This window comes from Sciurus vulgaris, assembly GCF_902686455.1.
Source record: "Sciurus vulgaris genome assembly, chromosome: 6".
Taxonomy (NCBI): Eukaryota; Metazoa; Chordata; class Mammalia; order Rodentia; family Sciuridae; genus Sciurus; species Sciurus vulgaris.
Window position 1 is genome coordinate 102,408,939 of NC_136466.1, and position 18,694 is coordinate 102,427,632.

At 35.4% G+C, this 18,694-nt stretch overlaps 1 protein-coding gene across 4 annotated transcripts in view; it reads right to left on the minus strand.

Moving 5' to 3' along the window:
- The window catches only part of VCAN (versican), a 110,334-nt gene that overhangs the window by 48,028 nt on the left and 43,612 nt on the right, over positions 1-18,694 (minus strand). For 2 of the 4 annotated variants that reach the window (XM_079145540.1, XM_079145538.1), the window contains exon 7: positions 10,177-13,167. The exons of the other annotated variants lie outside the window; for them this stretch is intronic. In XM_079145540.1, coding sequence (XP_079001666.1) covers positions 10,177-13,167 — 2,991 coding nt within the window. The remainder of the gene's footprint in view (positions 1-10,176; positions 13,168-18,694) is intronic. 4 annotated transcript variants of the gene reach the window in all.

The following is an 18,694-nucleotide window of genomic DNA, read 5'->3' on the forward strand; positions in this document are numbered from 1 at the left end:
AGTAATCACTATTTTTCTCAAATGTAAATATAAGTTGCACAAACTCACTTTGGCAGTATAGTCAAAAGAATCCTTAACCATAGCATATTTCCTTTTAATGTCCATGTTTGCAGATGGAAGTAGATAGAATTACAGCCAAGTGAGGTATGTAGATCTGAGCAATTAAAAAGGTACTTCCCATCCTTCACTATTAATTTTGATTCAATTATCATTATTCCTGAATCTTAAAAACATATATTTTAAAGATAGTCAATTCTATTTTCTTCCTTATTTACAGAAGCCAATATTCCTAAACATCTGTAACAAAAAGTACACCCCTTCAGATCTGACCAAAGTCCACCATTCCGCTCAGGGAACACCAAGTGAGAATTTTTTTTTTTCCTCTCCAAACTGGTGGGGTACACTTTAACTGACAAAGGCTGAAAACAGCCTCCTCCTAGGGCCCCTGCCTTTAAGGGGACCTCTGAAGGTCAGGAAGTCATTGGTTTAAGAGTAGTGTTCATCACTCACTATGCATCAAAGTCACATGGGATAGATTTTAAAATACAAATACCTGGTACATAAAACACACACACACACACACACACACACACACACACACACACACACACACACAGAGAGAGAGCAAGAAAGGAAACAAACAAAAAAAAAAAATGTCTTAACTCCACCATTAGAAAATCAGATTCTGAGTGTCTAATGGGGATGGGGCTGTGGTTATTTTTATTTGGAGGCTCCTTGATAATCCTGATATATAACTGGGTTTGAGAAGCAATGTGGGCAATATCTAGGCACTGGGTGATTTCCTGTTGCTCCTCAAACCATCCCACATAGTGGCATCATGGGTGGTCAGCAGCTGCTGCCTGGCTGGCCTGACCTTGGGCCCCCGTGGGAAATAAAATGGGTGCTACAGGATCAGGTGAGCACGCTGAGTTGCCTCTGAGATAATCTATGAGACTTTACCTGCCAAAGATACTTCTTATCTTATTTATTTCATATCTGTCTCTAAAATTCTGTTCAAAGCAAGCATTGGCCTTTTTATTACATACTCCCTTGCTTAATAATTACTTCAAGTTGCCTTCCCAACTAAGCAATACATTGCTATTTTCTTTTGCCCAGTCACATAACGTCTTAATCGATTGCCTGTATTTCAACAAACTTCTTAAACATATTCTAGAGGTGAGTGTTAGGAGATAGGCTGAGAATTTTTATCTGTCAATAGTAAAGTAGATTCCCAATAAAGTAGAGAAAGTAGATTTTCAATAGGGAAATGATGACTGTATTCTACTCCAGCATGTTCTCCAGAATTACACATTATTATATTTACTTTTCCCGTTCTCATCTCAGTAAAACCAAACCTTCACAGCATAAGGTCAAAGTAACTAAACTGCTCTCATGAGAATCAAGAAGACTGTTACAATGTGAATAGATGAAGTCACTAAAAGCCAGTTAAGGTGGCTTAGTGTATACTGATTTTACCCCTGTGCAAACAATTTGGACACACCACAGTGACAAAGTACTTCAATTAATAACTTCACTCCATAGATTATTCCTGGCTTAAAAATCTTCAATTTATACTTTAAATTAATTATGGAGAAAGACTGTATAAATTATCCTGATCATTATAGCAAGTATTTAGGAGGTTCTCCACAATTTATTTTCCTCCAAAGGATCAATTCACTGTTTTTAGGAATACTATATCTTTGTCTTCTTACCAATAGATGTTTCTCCATCATGACTCGTACTAACGTATAATACCAGCACTCTCTAAAGAACAGCATTTTAATGCAATTAAATAAGTTCTCAGTTGTCCATGTGATGCCTAGTTTAAAAAAATTATATTTTCCATCACCTCTGTTATGCTTTAAAAAATTCAAAATACTTAAATGCAAATGAAAAAATATACACCAGTTTTCACTAAAACACCTCTACCCCTGCTTCAGTGATTATTACATTTTGATAAAGATAGCATCTTCTGCAACCCTGGAATTGGTCTAGAAATGAAGTCTCTTCACAAACAACCATTTTCGTATGTGAAGAATTAGTCTTGCTGAGGAGTAATATTATACATTTTCTAAACCAATAAAAATAACCAACATCTTCTTAAAAACAAAATTTTCAGCTTTGCCTTATTAAAATGCATCTCAGAAAGCATTCTTTTTCCTTTCCTTTTATCCCTATTGCTCCTCTCACCATGTACATCTCTCTAGCTACACCCCTCCCCCCAAACAGTTCTGAACACTGTCTGGACCTGTGAATACATTTTTTATTCATTGCACAAATGAATGATCCAAGAGCTTTTAAGAAAGAAGAATGTAATCCCTGTGTAGAGAACTGGGGGTTTCCTTGACAACAACAAAAAGACAGCAGGGAATGGCCATGCAGTCTATGAATAAGCAAGAAGGGGCCAGGCCCAACACCTGGACACACTTGTAAAGAATTGTGAAAAAAATATTATTATTTTTTTTTAGACAAAAAAAAAATAAATTGGCAGTTGGTTAAAATCATAAGCCCAATTTTCACACACACACACACAAACAGAAAGCTTAATGAATTCTACTCTTAGGTCCAGCAGAATCAATACTACATTGAAGTTTTAAATAAGAGCCTTCGATACTTCTGCTCTGTACACAAAGCAGCATCACCCTAAACTAACAGGAACCACAGAGGATTAAAATTTTAGCATGCTCTTTCAGTCAATCATCTGCTTGACTGACACCAAGTACGATTATCCTGGGCTCCCTGGGACATAAATCATCTTGAATTTTGAAGTAGTTTAACTTTTACCTATTCATTACAAAACAAGCTATATTTCCTATGTTTAGAAGTTTGGAAAAACAATGATTCCTGAAGTTGAGAGGGGTTCATTTATTCTAAGCAGTTCCCTTGTGCCAAGTACCATGCCTGGTGCCTCACTCACTTTAGGAATACTACACGTGTGATGTGCCTACCCCAGGAGCCAGCATGGGGAAAGTGCTCAGAGAAAGCCTGTACATGAAGCAATCTTGAAAGGGTGTGATATTAGGATACAGATGAGACCTATAGAGGGTTCACTTTATCAAGACCAAATAGATCCTAAATGAGAAGGTTGACCATGAATCCAAATCTCTTTCCAAAGGCTCTAATACTTCAATTACCTCTTCCATGGATCCTACAGAACAAATTGACTACCTACCCATGTTCATTCAGAATATTACTGGATAGTGTGTACTTCAAAAACTCCAGTTCTAGCGTAGTTAGTACATTGTGATTAACTGTTATATAAATGATAAAAATATATATACACATGATACATAGGTGTACATATAAACAAACATTTGCATATGTACATTAAACAGGTGTACAAATATAAATATATACATTTTCTGTTTCATAACCCCTGTGATTCGGAAAAAGAACGTGGGTCAAAGTTTAGAAAATATTCTATTTAGGAGTAGTTATTATATACATCTTCTAGTAAAAATATTCTGACAGGAAAATTAGTAAATTTCTGGATCTATATTGCAAATAAGCAGAAACTGAATTCAGAGTCTGCAGCTTGGAGTACCTGCCCTGTAATTCTGCTGACTCAACATTCACTTGAATTAAGAGGTCATAGCCTTTAAGTCAACTTTAAGAGTATGTAGACACTCTTTAAAAGTACTTTTATGCCATTTAAGTTTGCAAGTGCATAATTCTGAACCAGGATACCTTGTGGGAATATAGTTTAAAAGTTAAACTCACTTGCAGAAGATGTTATCTTTATCAAAATGTAATAATCACTGAAGCACAGAAAAACTTAAGGACACTCCTTCCTATGAAAACTGGCTGAATATCTATGGCTTCAATGTACAGGTTTTGGGTAAATCCTAATAAAGCATTCAGCTTTTTGAAGCTGGCCATGCCCTTTGTGATCATTGTCCTATTTAGAAAAATGGCGGTTACACTAGGTGTTTCTTAGCCCTAGTGGGGAGCCTAGATTGGGAAGCAATTGCAAATAAATGGATTCCAGAAATTTGTTTTTAATCTACCACTCCAATGAGGACTGGTTTAAATCTCTTCCTTCTTTTGAAATATTCCTTTACTTCTTGCCTGATTACTTCCTTTGCTGATCCTCCTCTGTTATTTATAGTGGGTCATACTGTATTACATAATGTGTAATTATATGTTTCTACACCACAATAATATTTGATTATGTTAATATTTTCCCCAATATACATGTACTGAAAGGCTTGGGAGCAAAGTCTATGGTTTATTTATTTTTTTCCTCCCTCTACCCTTTAATATCTGTCAAAGGACCAGGCATATTGTAGCTTTACCTGAAGATAATTCTTGATTGACTATACTCTGCTATAAGATGATGTGTGCATCTTTCTCAATGTAGCTCCTAATAGTAGCTATGTGGTATTTGTCTTTGGATAATACCTCTTCCTTGGTGGTAGTTCTAGTAATGGTAAGTTGCTATTGCCAATGCCAATTTCAGAAAGCATTTATTCATTTTAGGAAGGAGACAGCAAAGTTTCTTTTGGATCTCTAGCAAAACCTCTTTTGTTATTAAACCTCAACCTTTGAAGAAAACACTTTGAATTGTTTAAAGGTTTTCCTCAAGTTTAGTAAGTTAAAAAAAATACACAGAGCAGTTTGAAAATTGAAATTCTCTGTGTATGGGTCTGTATGTGCATGTATGTGTTATATATAAAAAAAACATTTCATCTACAAGAATTGTCTATAGTAGACTATTAACTTCAGTAATAATTTAGAAACAGGTCAATTCTTTTCCCCATCGCACTATTGGAAAGAAGGGAAGATAAAGTTCTCTTCTCATTATTTGAATAATTGAAGAAGAACTCTATCACTTTCTAGACTGTGGCAGTCAACGAGTAATGGGATAAGCTATCCTAATGCCCTTTAGGGAAAAAATAATGTGCTTCTCTGGTAGTAGCCACAAGTGGAGCTCAGCAAAGGGAGCCACCGATGCATACGGTGCAGACACCAATACCTGTACTTATAGGGATATACTCCAAAATTCTGCAGGAAAGCAGCAGCCAAGAATGGCAGAACTGAATAGCATCAACTACAGCATGCTATTTTCTTGCCATTGAAGATATCTTGTCATATTAACATTAACCAAATCTAAATTATATACTCTTAACAAACCTAAAGAATGCTACTGAGAAATTAGTCTTTCCAGAATCTATGCTCTTTCAGGAACTGATGGACAGGGAAGTACCTGAACCAATACAGAGGAGGGTCATTTTTTGTTCTGTTCACGAGAGGAGAGAATCGCTTCACTAAAAAAAATGCTCAAAAGAGAGCCACAGCTACTGGACCCATAGCGCAAGCGTTGGACATAGTGTATCCATGTTTGCCCATTGGCTTTCCTTAGCTATCTCACAATTTATCTGATATTTAAAAGTGATACTATGTGGATAAGGTGGTCTGACAATATAAAGCCCTAAGTGCAAGTGTGAGGATCATTTAATTCTACATACACACAATGCTCTGAAATGTTATACACTATCTTGATGACATACATGCATAAATATGATTGAAACTACATTTGCTTAATTGGTTTTATTTAGCACCATGCTAAATAAAGGTAAATATTAATTAAATAAATTAAATATTAAATAAAGGTATACATTAATAAATATATGAGTAAATATTAATAAATATCATAATTATGAGATAAGGTATTGATAAACCAATTTTTAAAACATTTTTCTTAAAAAATTCAATTCATTCAGAAATTAATCATTGTTTCTGCTTTATTTTGAATCATTTAGATGATGTTATTTTCTTTCCAGTTGTGGGTCTGAGGTATATACTAGTCTAGAAAGTGCCACAGGAGATGAGAAGGAGGTCTCAAGGAACGGACCCTCAGGGTTAACCAACACAGCTACACTTGTATCAAGGTATGGAGGCCCTCATAAGATACTGTTTGAAGAATGGCATCTAATTTTCTAATTTAAAAACTCCAAGTAATTTTGCTATAAGATTCTTTAACAATGAAAACTAAGACATTTTTTAAAGTCATGAAATTATCTTGTATACACATTACCTTCTGAAAATCAATAACTGTGTAATCAATAATCAAATAAATATTGGTATTTAACCAGGTATCTCTTGCTCGCAGAGCCAGGATTCCTTCTTCTTACCCTCTCCACAGCATCACAATATTCAGAAAATAATCCTTTAGCTTTATTTACATCTATTAGCTTTATTAATGAAAAATATGATTAATCAGAATGGAGTTAATGCTGAATGATAAAAACAATAATGTATAATAATTCTCCAATAGGAAACTGAACAAACTGAATTCTAATCTTGACACCAAAAATTATCTTTCTTAAAATTTAATTAACCTATAAAAGCATTTCACTAGTAAATTTTTCAGCATTTTAATCTGTATATCATTTTAGTTTAATTTTGGCTTTATACCTGTCTTACATTTACATTTGGATAGATATAAATAATAAAACCAGTAAAAGAAAATATAACAAGACAACATCAAGGAGGCCTGACACCCTTAGCATATATGAACTTGTTTATATAGAAATACTAATAAGCTGACTATTTTAAGGTTATAACTATGAGTACTTGCCTAGTAATATTGGTATTTAATGTCCAGATTTCCAAATTATTCTTTAACTTAAAGATTCCAGTACATCAGTTTTTAAAAACAATTACAGTTCTGTTACATTAACTTGTAGCATTTCAAATGACTTAGTGTAGCGTTTAAAAAAAATTCTAGAATTGAAACTCTTCCTACACCTTCAAGTCCTGTAGCCTTTATATGTATTCACAAAGAAAACCTTTCAACAATTTTTCAAAATGCAGGTGTGCAAATTACTCCTGAAATAGACAGGAGTCAAGTTTTCAGTATCCCCTGAACCACTGTTAAACACACCCCATAGCATTTTTCAGCTCATAAAACTTTAATGAGCTGAAAAGTTCCTTCAGATTTTTTTTAACTGCTAACCAGTTGCCCTCCAGCCACAGCACCCTTAAGTTGCTATTAAGATCCACTTGAGCAAATATAACATAAGCATGTCCTGAGTAGCATGTTTTGTTTCATAGCATTAAAAAAAGAAATCAAGATTTATATGACTTGCTGAGAGTAGCAGAAAATTATGAATGCCTTGGTAGAGTAGCATGGGTGGTATTTTTGCTTACTTAGATACACAGTATATGTAAAGGTCAATTCTATTCAGAGGAATAGATTTATACAAGTTTATACATGCACCAAGGATTTTCCAGTCTGGAAAAATGTGCCTTGAAACATAAAAAGGTCAGTTTTCCAGGCATATATGCACTTTCCCTTATTAATGCATGCACCTGCCTCAGAACTCATTAATTGAACATGTGCTTTAGGGTTTTCCCTTACCAAAGTTCAAAATGTTAGAAAATTGAATTTCTCATCGAAAACAAATTATATAAGTGAGTAGTTGGGCCTGAGTAAACCTCATTGTTTTATGAAGACAATAAACAATGGTTTTATTCTTAAGGACAGCATGTATAGAATATATAAACTAGAGATGATAGATTGCTCCATAGATAATATAACTCCCCACACATACTTTTATACACACACTGAAACCCCACCTGATGGAGGTATCCAAATATTCCACAGAGTTTTCGGACCAAGTATTTAAACAAACAGTTGGAAGAAGGAGCTGAGATCCATGTTATAAAAAACATAGGAGGAAAAAAAATCAGCCAGGTCTGGCCGAATTTAAGTCCATAACTCACGTATAACTACACCCTCAGTATAAACTGTTTCAGGGCTAGGTTACTCAGATCCTCTGTTTTGAGTAACCACTTATAAACTTAAGTGTTTTGTTTTTGTTTTTCCTAATGACCGCCAACTCTCCGAGGGTAACCCAGGGCGCTATGTATTCTCAACTTAGCTTGTTCCATTTTGTAATTTGATTGTCCTAACAATGCATAATTTCCCACTTAGAAGAATTGGTAGACACAGAACATCTTTACTGCATTTTATATTATTCAATTCAACTCAATATTTAAACTAACAGAGAAATATAAATTGAGGAAAACCTCTACATAATAAGTTGCTCAAGAACTTTGCAAAATTCTCAAATTATGTATTGTCAGTAATTTATTCCTTGGTTTTTTTTTTTTCACTTTTTTTTTTCACAGTTATACCTTTCTGTCCCTTTTCTAAGCCTGCTAATGGCAGTCATCACTCCTACTTCGTAGTAACTTCTCTTTCCTACTCAGCTCTGAGAGACAGAAAGGAATGCAAAAGATAGGAAATATGTAATGGTTTCCAAGAAACAGCACCATTAGCAAGAAAACCACACTCCAATCCCAGCTTCTTTAAACTGCAGAGAAGTAGAGATTAAATTCAACACTAGGGGATATGTTCTTTTATCAACTATTCACTGCTATGCAAACAGTTTTACACTGAGAAAACTCTGGATAGCCAAAGTTTATAGAAACTATGAAGTTTCCATCTGTTATGGTTTGGATGTGAGATGACCCCAAAAAAATCACATGTGAGACAATGCAGGAAGGTTCAGAGGAGAAATGATTGGTTTGTAAGAATCTTAACCCAATCAGTCAATTAATCCCTGGTGGGATTAACTGAAGTGGTAGGGCATGACTGGAGGAGACTGGAATTGGGATGTGGCTTTGGGGTATTTATTTTGTATCTGGAGAGTGGAGACTCTCTCTCTTTCCCTGCTTCCTGATGATGTGAGCTGCTTCCCTCTGCCACACCCTTCCACCATGATGTTCTGCCTCCCCTCGAGGGAGCCCCAGAAATGGAGCAGGTCTTTATGGACCAAGACCTCTGAAACAGTGAGCCCTCAAATAAACCTTTCCTCCTCCTCTATAATTGTACTGGTCAGATCATTTAACCACAGCAGTGAAAAAACTGACTAAAACATCATTTACACAGTGGATGCTAACTAACCTAAAAATAGAGCTGCCTGTCTGTTTCCAACAGGTGTGCTCCTGAGCACTCTAGAGAAGACATCACTTCTGAAAAACGGCACCCAAAGGGAGTATTCTAATCATGAGAAACCCTGCCAAAAAGATATCCTTGCAGTCTGGCTTCTCAAAGCCAGGTCAAGGAAAAATAAATGTTTATTCATTTAATTCTTAAATTAAAATTAGAAAAGAACAACTTATTAAAATCAGTGATCTCAGCTTCTAAATTGAAAAGAGACAAGCTTGAATTCCTCTATTGATGGAGCCATCAACAAACTTGATGACTCAATGATGCACGTACTATGTATTCTCAACCCAACTTACCAAATTTAAAGAATTAGCCAATTATCAAATTAGGCAAGAATAAGTCACATTTGATAATGACAATTGCAAGTATTAATCATTATAAAGAAACAGCATTTAAGAATTCTTTCAGACAGCTAAAATATTTGATTTGGAATAGAAGGCACTGCAAACATTCCTAGAGATGAAACAGTTAAATAATAATATAAACAGTATTACAACTGGTGTTTGGAAACAAAGGCCCTGTTTACATATCCATCTTCTGAAATTCCATTAGATACAATGATTTAGAACAATGTCTAGAATGAGCTTGACTGCATTCTTAATAGCGCAGCATTGAGATACTAAAAAACAATGCATCAAGGCATTAAACACAATGAGTTAAAAATACGTTGGATTTGCATGAAAATATATTTAAACTATAGACCTATTACCCACCCGACAAGTTCCATAATAAACCTGCAAAATCATGGAAGAGAAAAACCAAAACCAACCGGTAGGTATCTTTCTGTCAACCCTAGGGATATGCAAAAATGTTTTAGCTGTCCACATTGTAAGTACCAAGGGTTAATAGTTACAGACCAATGGAATGTTAACACAGTCTAGTGCTACACTTGAGTAGTAATGTATGGAAAGACACTGAAATTAAAACATTTTGTTCTGCATGTTCTGAAGTGATGTAACAGTGATGATTTGGTTATATTAGATGGTAAAGCAGGGCTTCTTATGACTTTAAAACAAAATTGCATCTAACATTCTTCCAAATTGTTTAACATATTCTTCCAATTCTTGTACAAATATATGAAGCTAATACATTTTTTTTCACACTCCAGTTATCTTCTAATGGCAGCATTTGGTATGTTGATTAATTTTTCCCAAAAGTAACTTTCAAGATAAAATGCTGATTGCCTTGAAAGGCATGTCTAGAAAGCAAAGACTTACCTGTCTTATTTTCTCTGACCTCAATAATATAAACATTTACATCAGGGTGGAATTTTGTCCCCTCCGGGGGTTGTGGAGTAGAAAATGGGTGAGGTCTGAAGGCCTCTTTGCCTTCCATAGTGGGTGGTCTTGTTGGCTGTGTAGAAGGAACACTTGACGTGGTGAAATACTCTCTATCAATATCAGTTTCTGTTTCCTTAGCTACGATATCAACAAGGGTGGTGGGAGGAACATGAGATGTTGATTGTGCAATGAGTACCATGTCGCTGGTTGTTTTCTCGCCAAGGTCCCTGTCAATGAGAAGTGGTTTCTCAGTGAATGCTATAGATGGCTTGAATGCTGGGCTTGTGTAAAGTCTGTCTACTGGACTGAAGGCAATGGGGATGTCACTTGGAACCAAGGCTTTGACTGTTGAAAATTCTGTAAGATCTGTGACTTTGGGCTTTTCGAATAATCCTGAGCCTAAATCAATATAATCTAGAGAGGTTTTCTCGCTTTTCTCAGTAGTGGCTTCCTCTATAAACTGGGTAACACGGGTGCTCAGAGAACTCAAAGGTGATACAAATTCTGTTGTACTACTACCTTCTGCTTCATATTTTTCTTCAGGTTCTGGAGTTAAAAATACTTTGGGCCTGATGCTGGGTATTAGTGTTACCATTTCATCTGTTTCTGCTTTATGCTCAGTTACAGCACCAGGTGGATAAGACATATCATGCTCAGTTTTTCCAAATGGAGTTGTTTCTAAAATTGGGACTCTCTCAAAACCTGTTCCCACTCTGTCTTCAGAGACTGTAGATGCTGATCCATCACCCTCTTCATCCAATGATGTGGTTGCCTCCTTGGGCATCCTTGTTGTAGAACTGAGAGCAGGTTTCCCTGCAGTTTGCTCATCCCAGGGGAATTCTTCCTGACTTGTTTTCTGTGAGACTTCTGTTGTTCTCAAAGTTTCAGGAGATATAGTTGCTTCTGGACGAATCTGTTCAATAACACGTATGTCTTGAGAGGGCTCACCTAGAACTTCACCTTCTGATGGAACAGAAGGTACTAACACTCCCCATTCTGTCTTGGGAATTACAGAGAGAGGAATGGTATAGGAAGTATCTACATAGGTAGTAGGCTCCTGGGTGGTACTATAATTAACAAATGCCAATCCTTCTATATCTGAAGTGTGTGCAAATGGGGAGAGAGTAGGTACTGACTTAGAGACGTCTCTATCTTCTTCTTCATCCAAGGCACTTCCTTCTGTGGTTGTATGAACTTGTTCTCCTGTGCTTGTGGTAGATGGAACCCTTTCTTCAGTTGGTGAAGTTCTAAAAGTTGACTTTTCTGTTACACCAATTGATGTAGTTGGCTGAAATTTAACTGTGAATTTTCCATGATCTGTGAACTTTTCTACTGGCCTTTGAGCACTATCTGGAATAAGAGAAAATTCATCTGCTCCATCTTGAGTAAAACTTGGGATTTCTTTATCCTTTCCATTTGCTCCCATAGTGGTGAGTAGGATAGGGGGCAATTCTGGAGAGCGTGTGTGTTCTGTGAACTGTAAAGGTTTTGATGTTGCATTATCTTCATCCCATGACCACTTTGATACAGTGACCACCTCCACACTTAAAGTACTGTGGGTCAAATGTGCTGTGGTAATATCTTCCTCATACTTGGCAGTATCTTGATAGCCATCTGTTCCTAATCCAACCAGAGCTGTCATACTGTCTTCCTCAACATCTCTTGCTTCTGTCACCTTCACACTTGGCTTCATTGTTGTCAATGCTGGGGAGTCAAAAGATGTGGTCATTTCCATAGAAGACTGTGTAAAATGAGTTTGATCTGAAGGTGATGTAGAGAGTTTCATTCCAGAGAAGTCTTCTTCCTCTGTTTTACCTATAAATGGATCTTTGGTGGACTTTTCCTGTTTTCCAACATCTATATGAGGACTTGTTCCCATCTCTGGCCTTGGTGTTTCTGTTCTTTCTGTTCCTTGTGTCATTTCTGTTTGTGGTGAGGGATAAATAACTGTAGATATTCCTTCTACTAATATTTTATCACCAGAATAAGGGAACAATTCTACTGCTGTAAGATTCTGTGATGGGAAAGGTGCAGTAGACAGAGATTGGCTAAACAGATCTTCAGTTATCCTACCATTTGTTTGTTTCTCTTCCCCGTTGTCCATCAAAGATCTATCATCGTCAGGCATTGTTACAGGGGAAATAGTTGTAGATGCTGAGATTGACTCCAACTCCTCTAACTGAGAGTGAGTGGTGTCTTCTGAAGTCTTTGATACTGTAATGACTTCAGGTATTTGGCTAAGGACCAAGGTACCCTGATCAGACCTAACTGTAAGTGTTCTGTCTTCGCCATCTTCTTCTCCCAAGGTGAATCCATAGTGACTTGTGCTCACCAAATCAGGAATGGAGCTTACTGTTTTCTCTTCTGTTTTGGATTCTGGGGTCATTTTTGTGGATATAAATGGTGTTTTGGTTACAAACCATTCCTTGGAAGGAGTATGCTTTGAGATTTCCATAGATGTTACTAAAGGGCCCACTTCTATTTGCTCAATCTGTGTAACAGATTCTTTTGTTTGTATATCTTCCATGACACCATCCCATGAATCAGTAGCATGCTGGGAGATAACAGTTGTACTTTGATGCATGTCTTCCTTAATTTCAGATATGTCTGGCTTTCCAAGTGGTCCTGAAGCAGAAGGTGAATAGTAGTCCATATCCCAAGGCTTCTCAGCACTCCCAACAGGCATGTGTGACACAGTGGCTAATCTATCTGTGATCACCTGAGGTTGGGTAGTGGCTTTCTGTTCAAAATTGACTATATTTCCTACAGGAGGGAACTTTTTTGTAATGCTAGGTAATTTGGTGACTAAAGGGATGACTGGTGTAGTTCTGTCGAGTATCATTTGTGGTTCTTTGGATAAACTGGGTGATGCAGTTTCTGCGAGGATATTCAATTCGATGGTTGTAGACTCTGATATATTCTGTTTAGCTAGAAAAATAATTTCAAAGAGTTGATTAGACAAGTCACTAAAAAAAAAAAGGCTGTATGTCCAGTGTCTGTTACATGTGCTGTGTATTTTCAGGTGAACCCAAAATATTTAGTGATGGGAAGGAGGCTAAAAATTATACTTTACCCAAAGACAGAAAATTAAACAGCTACTGGCCAGAAAAGGGTAAGTCATTTTACATTATAAGGGTAACTGCTTTTACCCACAGGTATGAATGCCTGTTCTTAATTAAGGAAAATGAACATTATATGGTTTCAATATAAGGAGAAGTCCAAAACAGTGTAAATGCAGACTCTGAAGGCAACAGGAACTTTTTTTTATCACAAATAGCAACAGCACCTTAAAGCTTGGTGGGAGAACTTGACACTATTATTCTGGAGGCTACTGTGCCCTGCCACTAGCTTTCTCCACACCCTCCTTCATTCTCAAACTGCATAGCGTCTCAGGGGAGAGGGAGTGTCTCAAACTGCAAAACAACAAAAAAGCCACATCAAACGTAACTGAGTTACAAACCATTACATTGTCCATAATGTGGAGACTTTCATGAAAACAGGATATTAAACTTTTTAGTACCAATCTTCACTTGATTCCAGGTGTTGGACATTTGTCTTCATCTTCCTTTCCAACTCTGTAGATTTGTTTCTAACAAGTTACAAAATGTGTCTGGCAGAGGCTGGTTGTCATGTGGTGTTCTACATTGTGTTCTACGTTCCATACACTATGTTTGAACTTCTTCAGGGTCTTGGTCCTACTCTTAGTTTAACATAAAACACAAACTTACAGGAGGTACAGTGTCCACATGAAGTATTTTATGTCCTTAATTACAGGTCACTGGAACAACACTGAACATCAGAAAGGATGGACCCAGGCAATATAAAATAAAGTGTCATCATAAAAAGTCATGTTATAATGTCTCCACATTGACAGAGAATGACTAGGCTATTTAAAGAAATTTAAATTGTGCATTAAAATGACTATTATAAACAAAACTCCTTCTCAACACAAGGAAAGTGCAACAGTCTAGCATATAATTATGCTGCTTTTTTAAAATCAGTGTTTTTGAAACTCAAAATTAGTTGTTACTGAATTCAGGAGGAACTATTCTAAGGAAACTCATAATTGTTATTTTACTATATCCTGTAAGACTTAAAACTTGTTGTACAGGTAATGCTTATTCTTCCTGATAATAGCTATAATATCTGCAGAATCTATAATATCTTGTATCTTCTTTTTAATAATCCACAAACAGAGCCTTTTAAAAAACAAAGGTACTTTTTAGCTCTGTTCTCTCTGTCAAAACTTAATGATAAAATGATGTGACTTTATAGTAATCAGAATAGTGAAGTAATATGTTCCTTATTTTTTGTCTGGCATGGACTGTTATTAGCTATCGTCATGCCCCAAACCATTTTACAGCCCAGAATCATCAATTTTTATAAAGAAAACTTGGTAACCAATTACATTGTTGTGCATGTAAATGTTCTCTAAATCATGTCCCTATTTATCCTCTTGTTAAAACATTAGACAAACAAACAAACAAACAAAAAATAATGGAGTCTTTGAAAATAAGTTAATCTTTTTTCCCTCCCCATTTTTAGGAAAAGCTCTTTCTGCCTTCATTTCCTGAAAAAAGTATTGGTCTACTTTGATTGACAAGAACAACTTAAAGACCCAAAATGTGGTTGACTATTTCTTTTAATTCAATTCTCTATCCTCTGAAATTTCATAACCGTTACCTCATTCACTGCCAAATATCATGTTTGTCTTATAACAGCATTCTTTGGGGAAATAGTAAAAAAATATGTACAGAGAAAGTTCCCATGGAAACATAATATAATCTTTCACAAAACTACATATTAGAGAAAATCTAATCATGTTATTATTAATAACAACAAAAAAGCTAATTTTACCTTTTCCCTCTGCATATTTCCATGGCTGATGAAATTAACTTTAAAGAAGGTGATATTGCTTTGGGACCAAAGAAAAGGCTTGTGAATCAGGTCTTCCTACATTCCAACACAAGCTCTCTGCTAGCAACTCTCTATAATGCTGGGAAAATATTTTTATAGTATTTTAAAAATGGACTCAGATTTAAAAACTGAATAAACATATGTCATTGTTAATTACTACTGTACAGCTTGCTCTTGCCGTCATCTAGCCTTGTTGTCTAGTAAAATGATAGCAATACATCTCTGCCTTACAAAGCCAGGATTTATGTGATTTTGGTTTCAGACAAAAAAAAAAAAAGGATTTTTGATCATTTTAGAGCCCCATTTAAGAAAGTCTGCTTACAATTAAGTTAATTAATTCTACACTCAGAATGGAAAACCTCAGACTTCCTTTTGGGGTTGGGTGGCTTGTTCATCAACTTAACAGCTGACTTCGATCATAGCTCAGTGTATCTGGTTATCTGTGCCATTTGTTGCAGTCATTCCAAAAGAGGAAATAATTTTCTAAGAGCACAAATACCTACAGAGAAATCTTAAGAATAAATATCACTGTGTTACTGATGACTATTATAAAGATGAAAACACAACTCTAGTAAAAGTGTCTCCCCTCTCCCAGAAGGTGCATTCACATGGAGACGTTTCAGTCTTGGAAAACTACCAGTGCTCCTTCAACTTCATTATTGAGGAAGCCAACAAAAATCAGCATAGTTCTGTTCCCACAAAAGTTCCCTTCCAACCTTTGCAGCTGTCTGCCACACAGATGTTTTATATCACAGTACTTATGGTATTTTATGTCCTATGGACTATCTTCTCTGTGCTTCTGTTACAAGACATGAGGCAGATTTTCCTAATAAAATATAAAACCCCTATTAGCAGCATGATAGTTGATTTGACTCCTATCCCATACTGTCTACATTATGGAGAAATGACTAATTTTAAATTTGTTCTTCTGTATTAAATTTGATACACATAAATACAAATAAACATGGGAAAAGGTCACAGATGGAGGGGATATTCAATAGGTTGACCTTGGGTTCACAGTGAGGAAAGTCTCAAAATCAAAACAGTGAAATTAAAGTTTGAACTATCTGTTCAAAGTTTCATGATTGACTGAATGTTAACTGAGTCAAATCCAGTAGACAGGAATCATTTTTGAAATACAAATTAGGGAAGGATTAGCATTGGCACCTAAAGACATTATGATTGAGGGCACAAAAAAAGATAGTGAAGTGACCATAGGTTGGAAAAGCAAATCAATTTTAAATGTAAACAGATATATAAAATAGTACATAAAGTGGCAGGAGCTAATTTAGTCTGCTCTAGACCACTATTTCTAATTCCAGACTTAATCAGAGGGATGTGAAACGCAGCAAAGAATCAAAACACGAGCATATGATGATGGGGGTTTAGAAATTCACATTTTAAAGTAGGGAAATTATTACAGTTAGAGAAGTTGGTGAGGGACAATTAAGCAATTGTGCTCATTAGAAATTACTTAGATACTGGTCTCCAACTTAACAGGGAAATATGGATTCAAACTCTACTGTTCAAACTCTTCAATACTTAGAAAAACTATCTGAGGGCAATAGTGGTTAAATCTTAGAACGACTTTTCTAGGAAACACACCCTTCTCCCTCTCCTGGAGATCTTAATAGTATACAATGTAGATTTTCATTAGTTGGGTGGTTTTGATTCATTTAAATTTGGGGATATATGGAGTAAACTCTTAAAGACCTATATTACTTTCTAACTTTCACAGAACTGACTTAAATCTGAGGTCAAAGAAAAATAAAAAGTTGATGGTCTAGTTTAATCATGAAGGGAAAATAGCAAAACTTCACAAAGTCATTCATTCACCTGTTCAAATATATTTGACCAAAATAGATTCTAACTATATTTATTATCAGTTATTGTAAGCGTACTATTCTGACTTATAAAGAAAAGGGAATTACAGCAAAGAAAGACTTAGAATGTTCATTCACCACATGGTTTAAAAAATACTTTCCATATTTGATAAAAGCAAATGAGAAATCTATGGGCATACTTCCAAATTCCGCTACTTAACCAGCCAGTTATACGTAACTGAACTCATTATTAGGACTATATGACTCTTACGAATGTTACCCTAAAGAATTTAGTCACTACTGGACTATGCGGGAAAAGTGGACATTGGTCATCTTGAGATTGTTTCTTAAAGTCTTTAAAAATACCTAAGAATTCTTAAATAATGTGTTAGAAATTTGAGGAAGCTGTGGACACTGTGTATATTTTGAGGAAGGCTTTCATGTTATAGTTGAATTTTCTTAGGCAAAGAGGAAATAAACAAGGATCTGGACTCCGGTCTAGGGAGAAAAGAACCCAATTAAGATCCATTCAATTTATAAGTCCTATAAATTTAAATGAATTAGAAAGAAAAAATAGAACTAAACCTTCAAACATATTAAATATTTTATGTAGATTTTAATAGTTGATTAATTTATGTAAATCTAAATATCTCACTTATAGATTCATGTGAATTTTTCATTTAAATAAATAATTTAAAATACATCAGGATGAATTCTTTGCTACTCTTTGCTACTTCTTTGATTTTAGTTTTACCCTTGAGAAGAAAATATGTTATTTAAAGGTTTTCTAGTGTCAGTTTTATAAAGCACAGAAAAAATGAACCAGGTAAGGTCATCTGGATGATTTGCTCCTCCCCTATATTAGCCTTTCCCTTCCCTCTCACACATAATTTGATTTTGTTCCTTTATCACATCAGTTACTTCATACAAAGCTGATATTAGAGCCTGATTGCCTAAAAATCAGTGTTTTACAACTGCAACCTCAAAGAATATGTATCTATCTACTTTTTACAATAAGGTTTCTGATACTGTTGTTTTTCTGAAAACGATAGGAAAGACTTTCTGTTGTTTTAGGGTCTGAAAACGAAAGCTCATATTTTTAATGGCCTTTCATGGATCAGCCATCTTGTATCAAGCTAATACACAACACGTGGCTTTAACACTCAGAAAGTTGAGTCCAAAGGAAGAGATGCAAGCAGAGGCATCTTGCTAGGACACAGAAGTATGTGGAATGAAAACTTTCCATTGAACTAACATCTGTTCTGTCGACTACTTGACATTACAACTCTGACTTTTGCATTGATGAATACATCTGTGTATTACAGTTTAGGAAGCAATTACATAAATAGCCTACTGTGTTTTCTATTTGTTGTTGTTAAATATTGCTAAAACAAGATACATCGGCAATTTAGTAAAAAATTATGATATTTCAATATAATATAACTTTGTCAGACATACCCAAGTCACCAAAAACTCTGGGCATTCATTTGTTGTTTGGCTAGCATAATATAAACCCTACAGTAAATATTACAGTTAGCTTCCAGGGTACTTTCTTGTTCAGTTAAGCATTCTACAAATATAATATTATGTCATGTGATTAATGTTGCCAAAATAATTTAAGGGCTTCTGAAATCTTGAAGTATTTATATCATGAATATTGAAAAATGTTACATGAAACTAATTTTAAGTAGTAAATCTAACTAAAGATAGTCTAT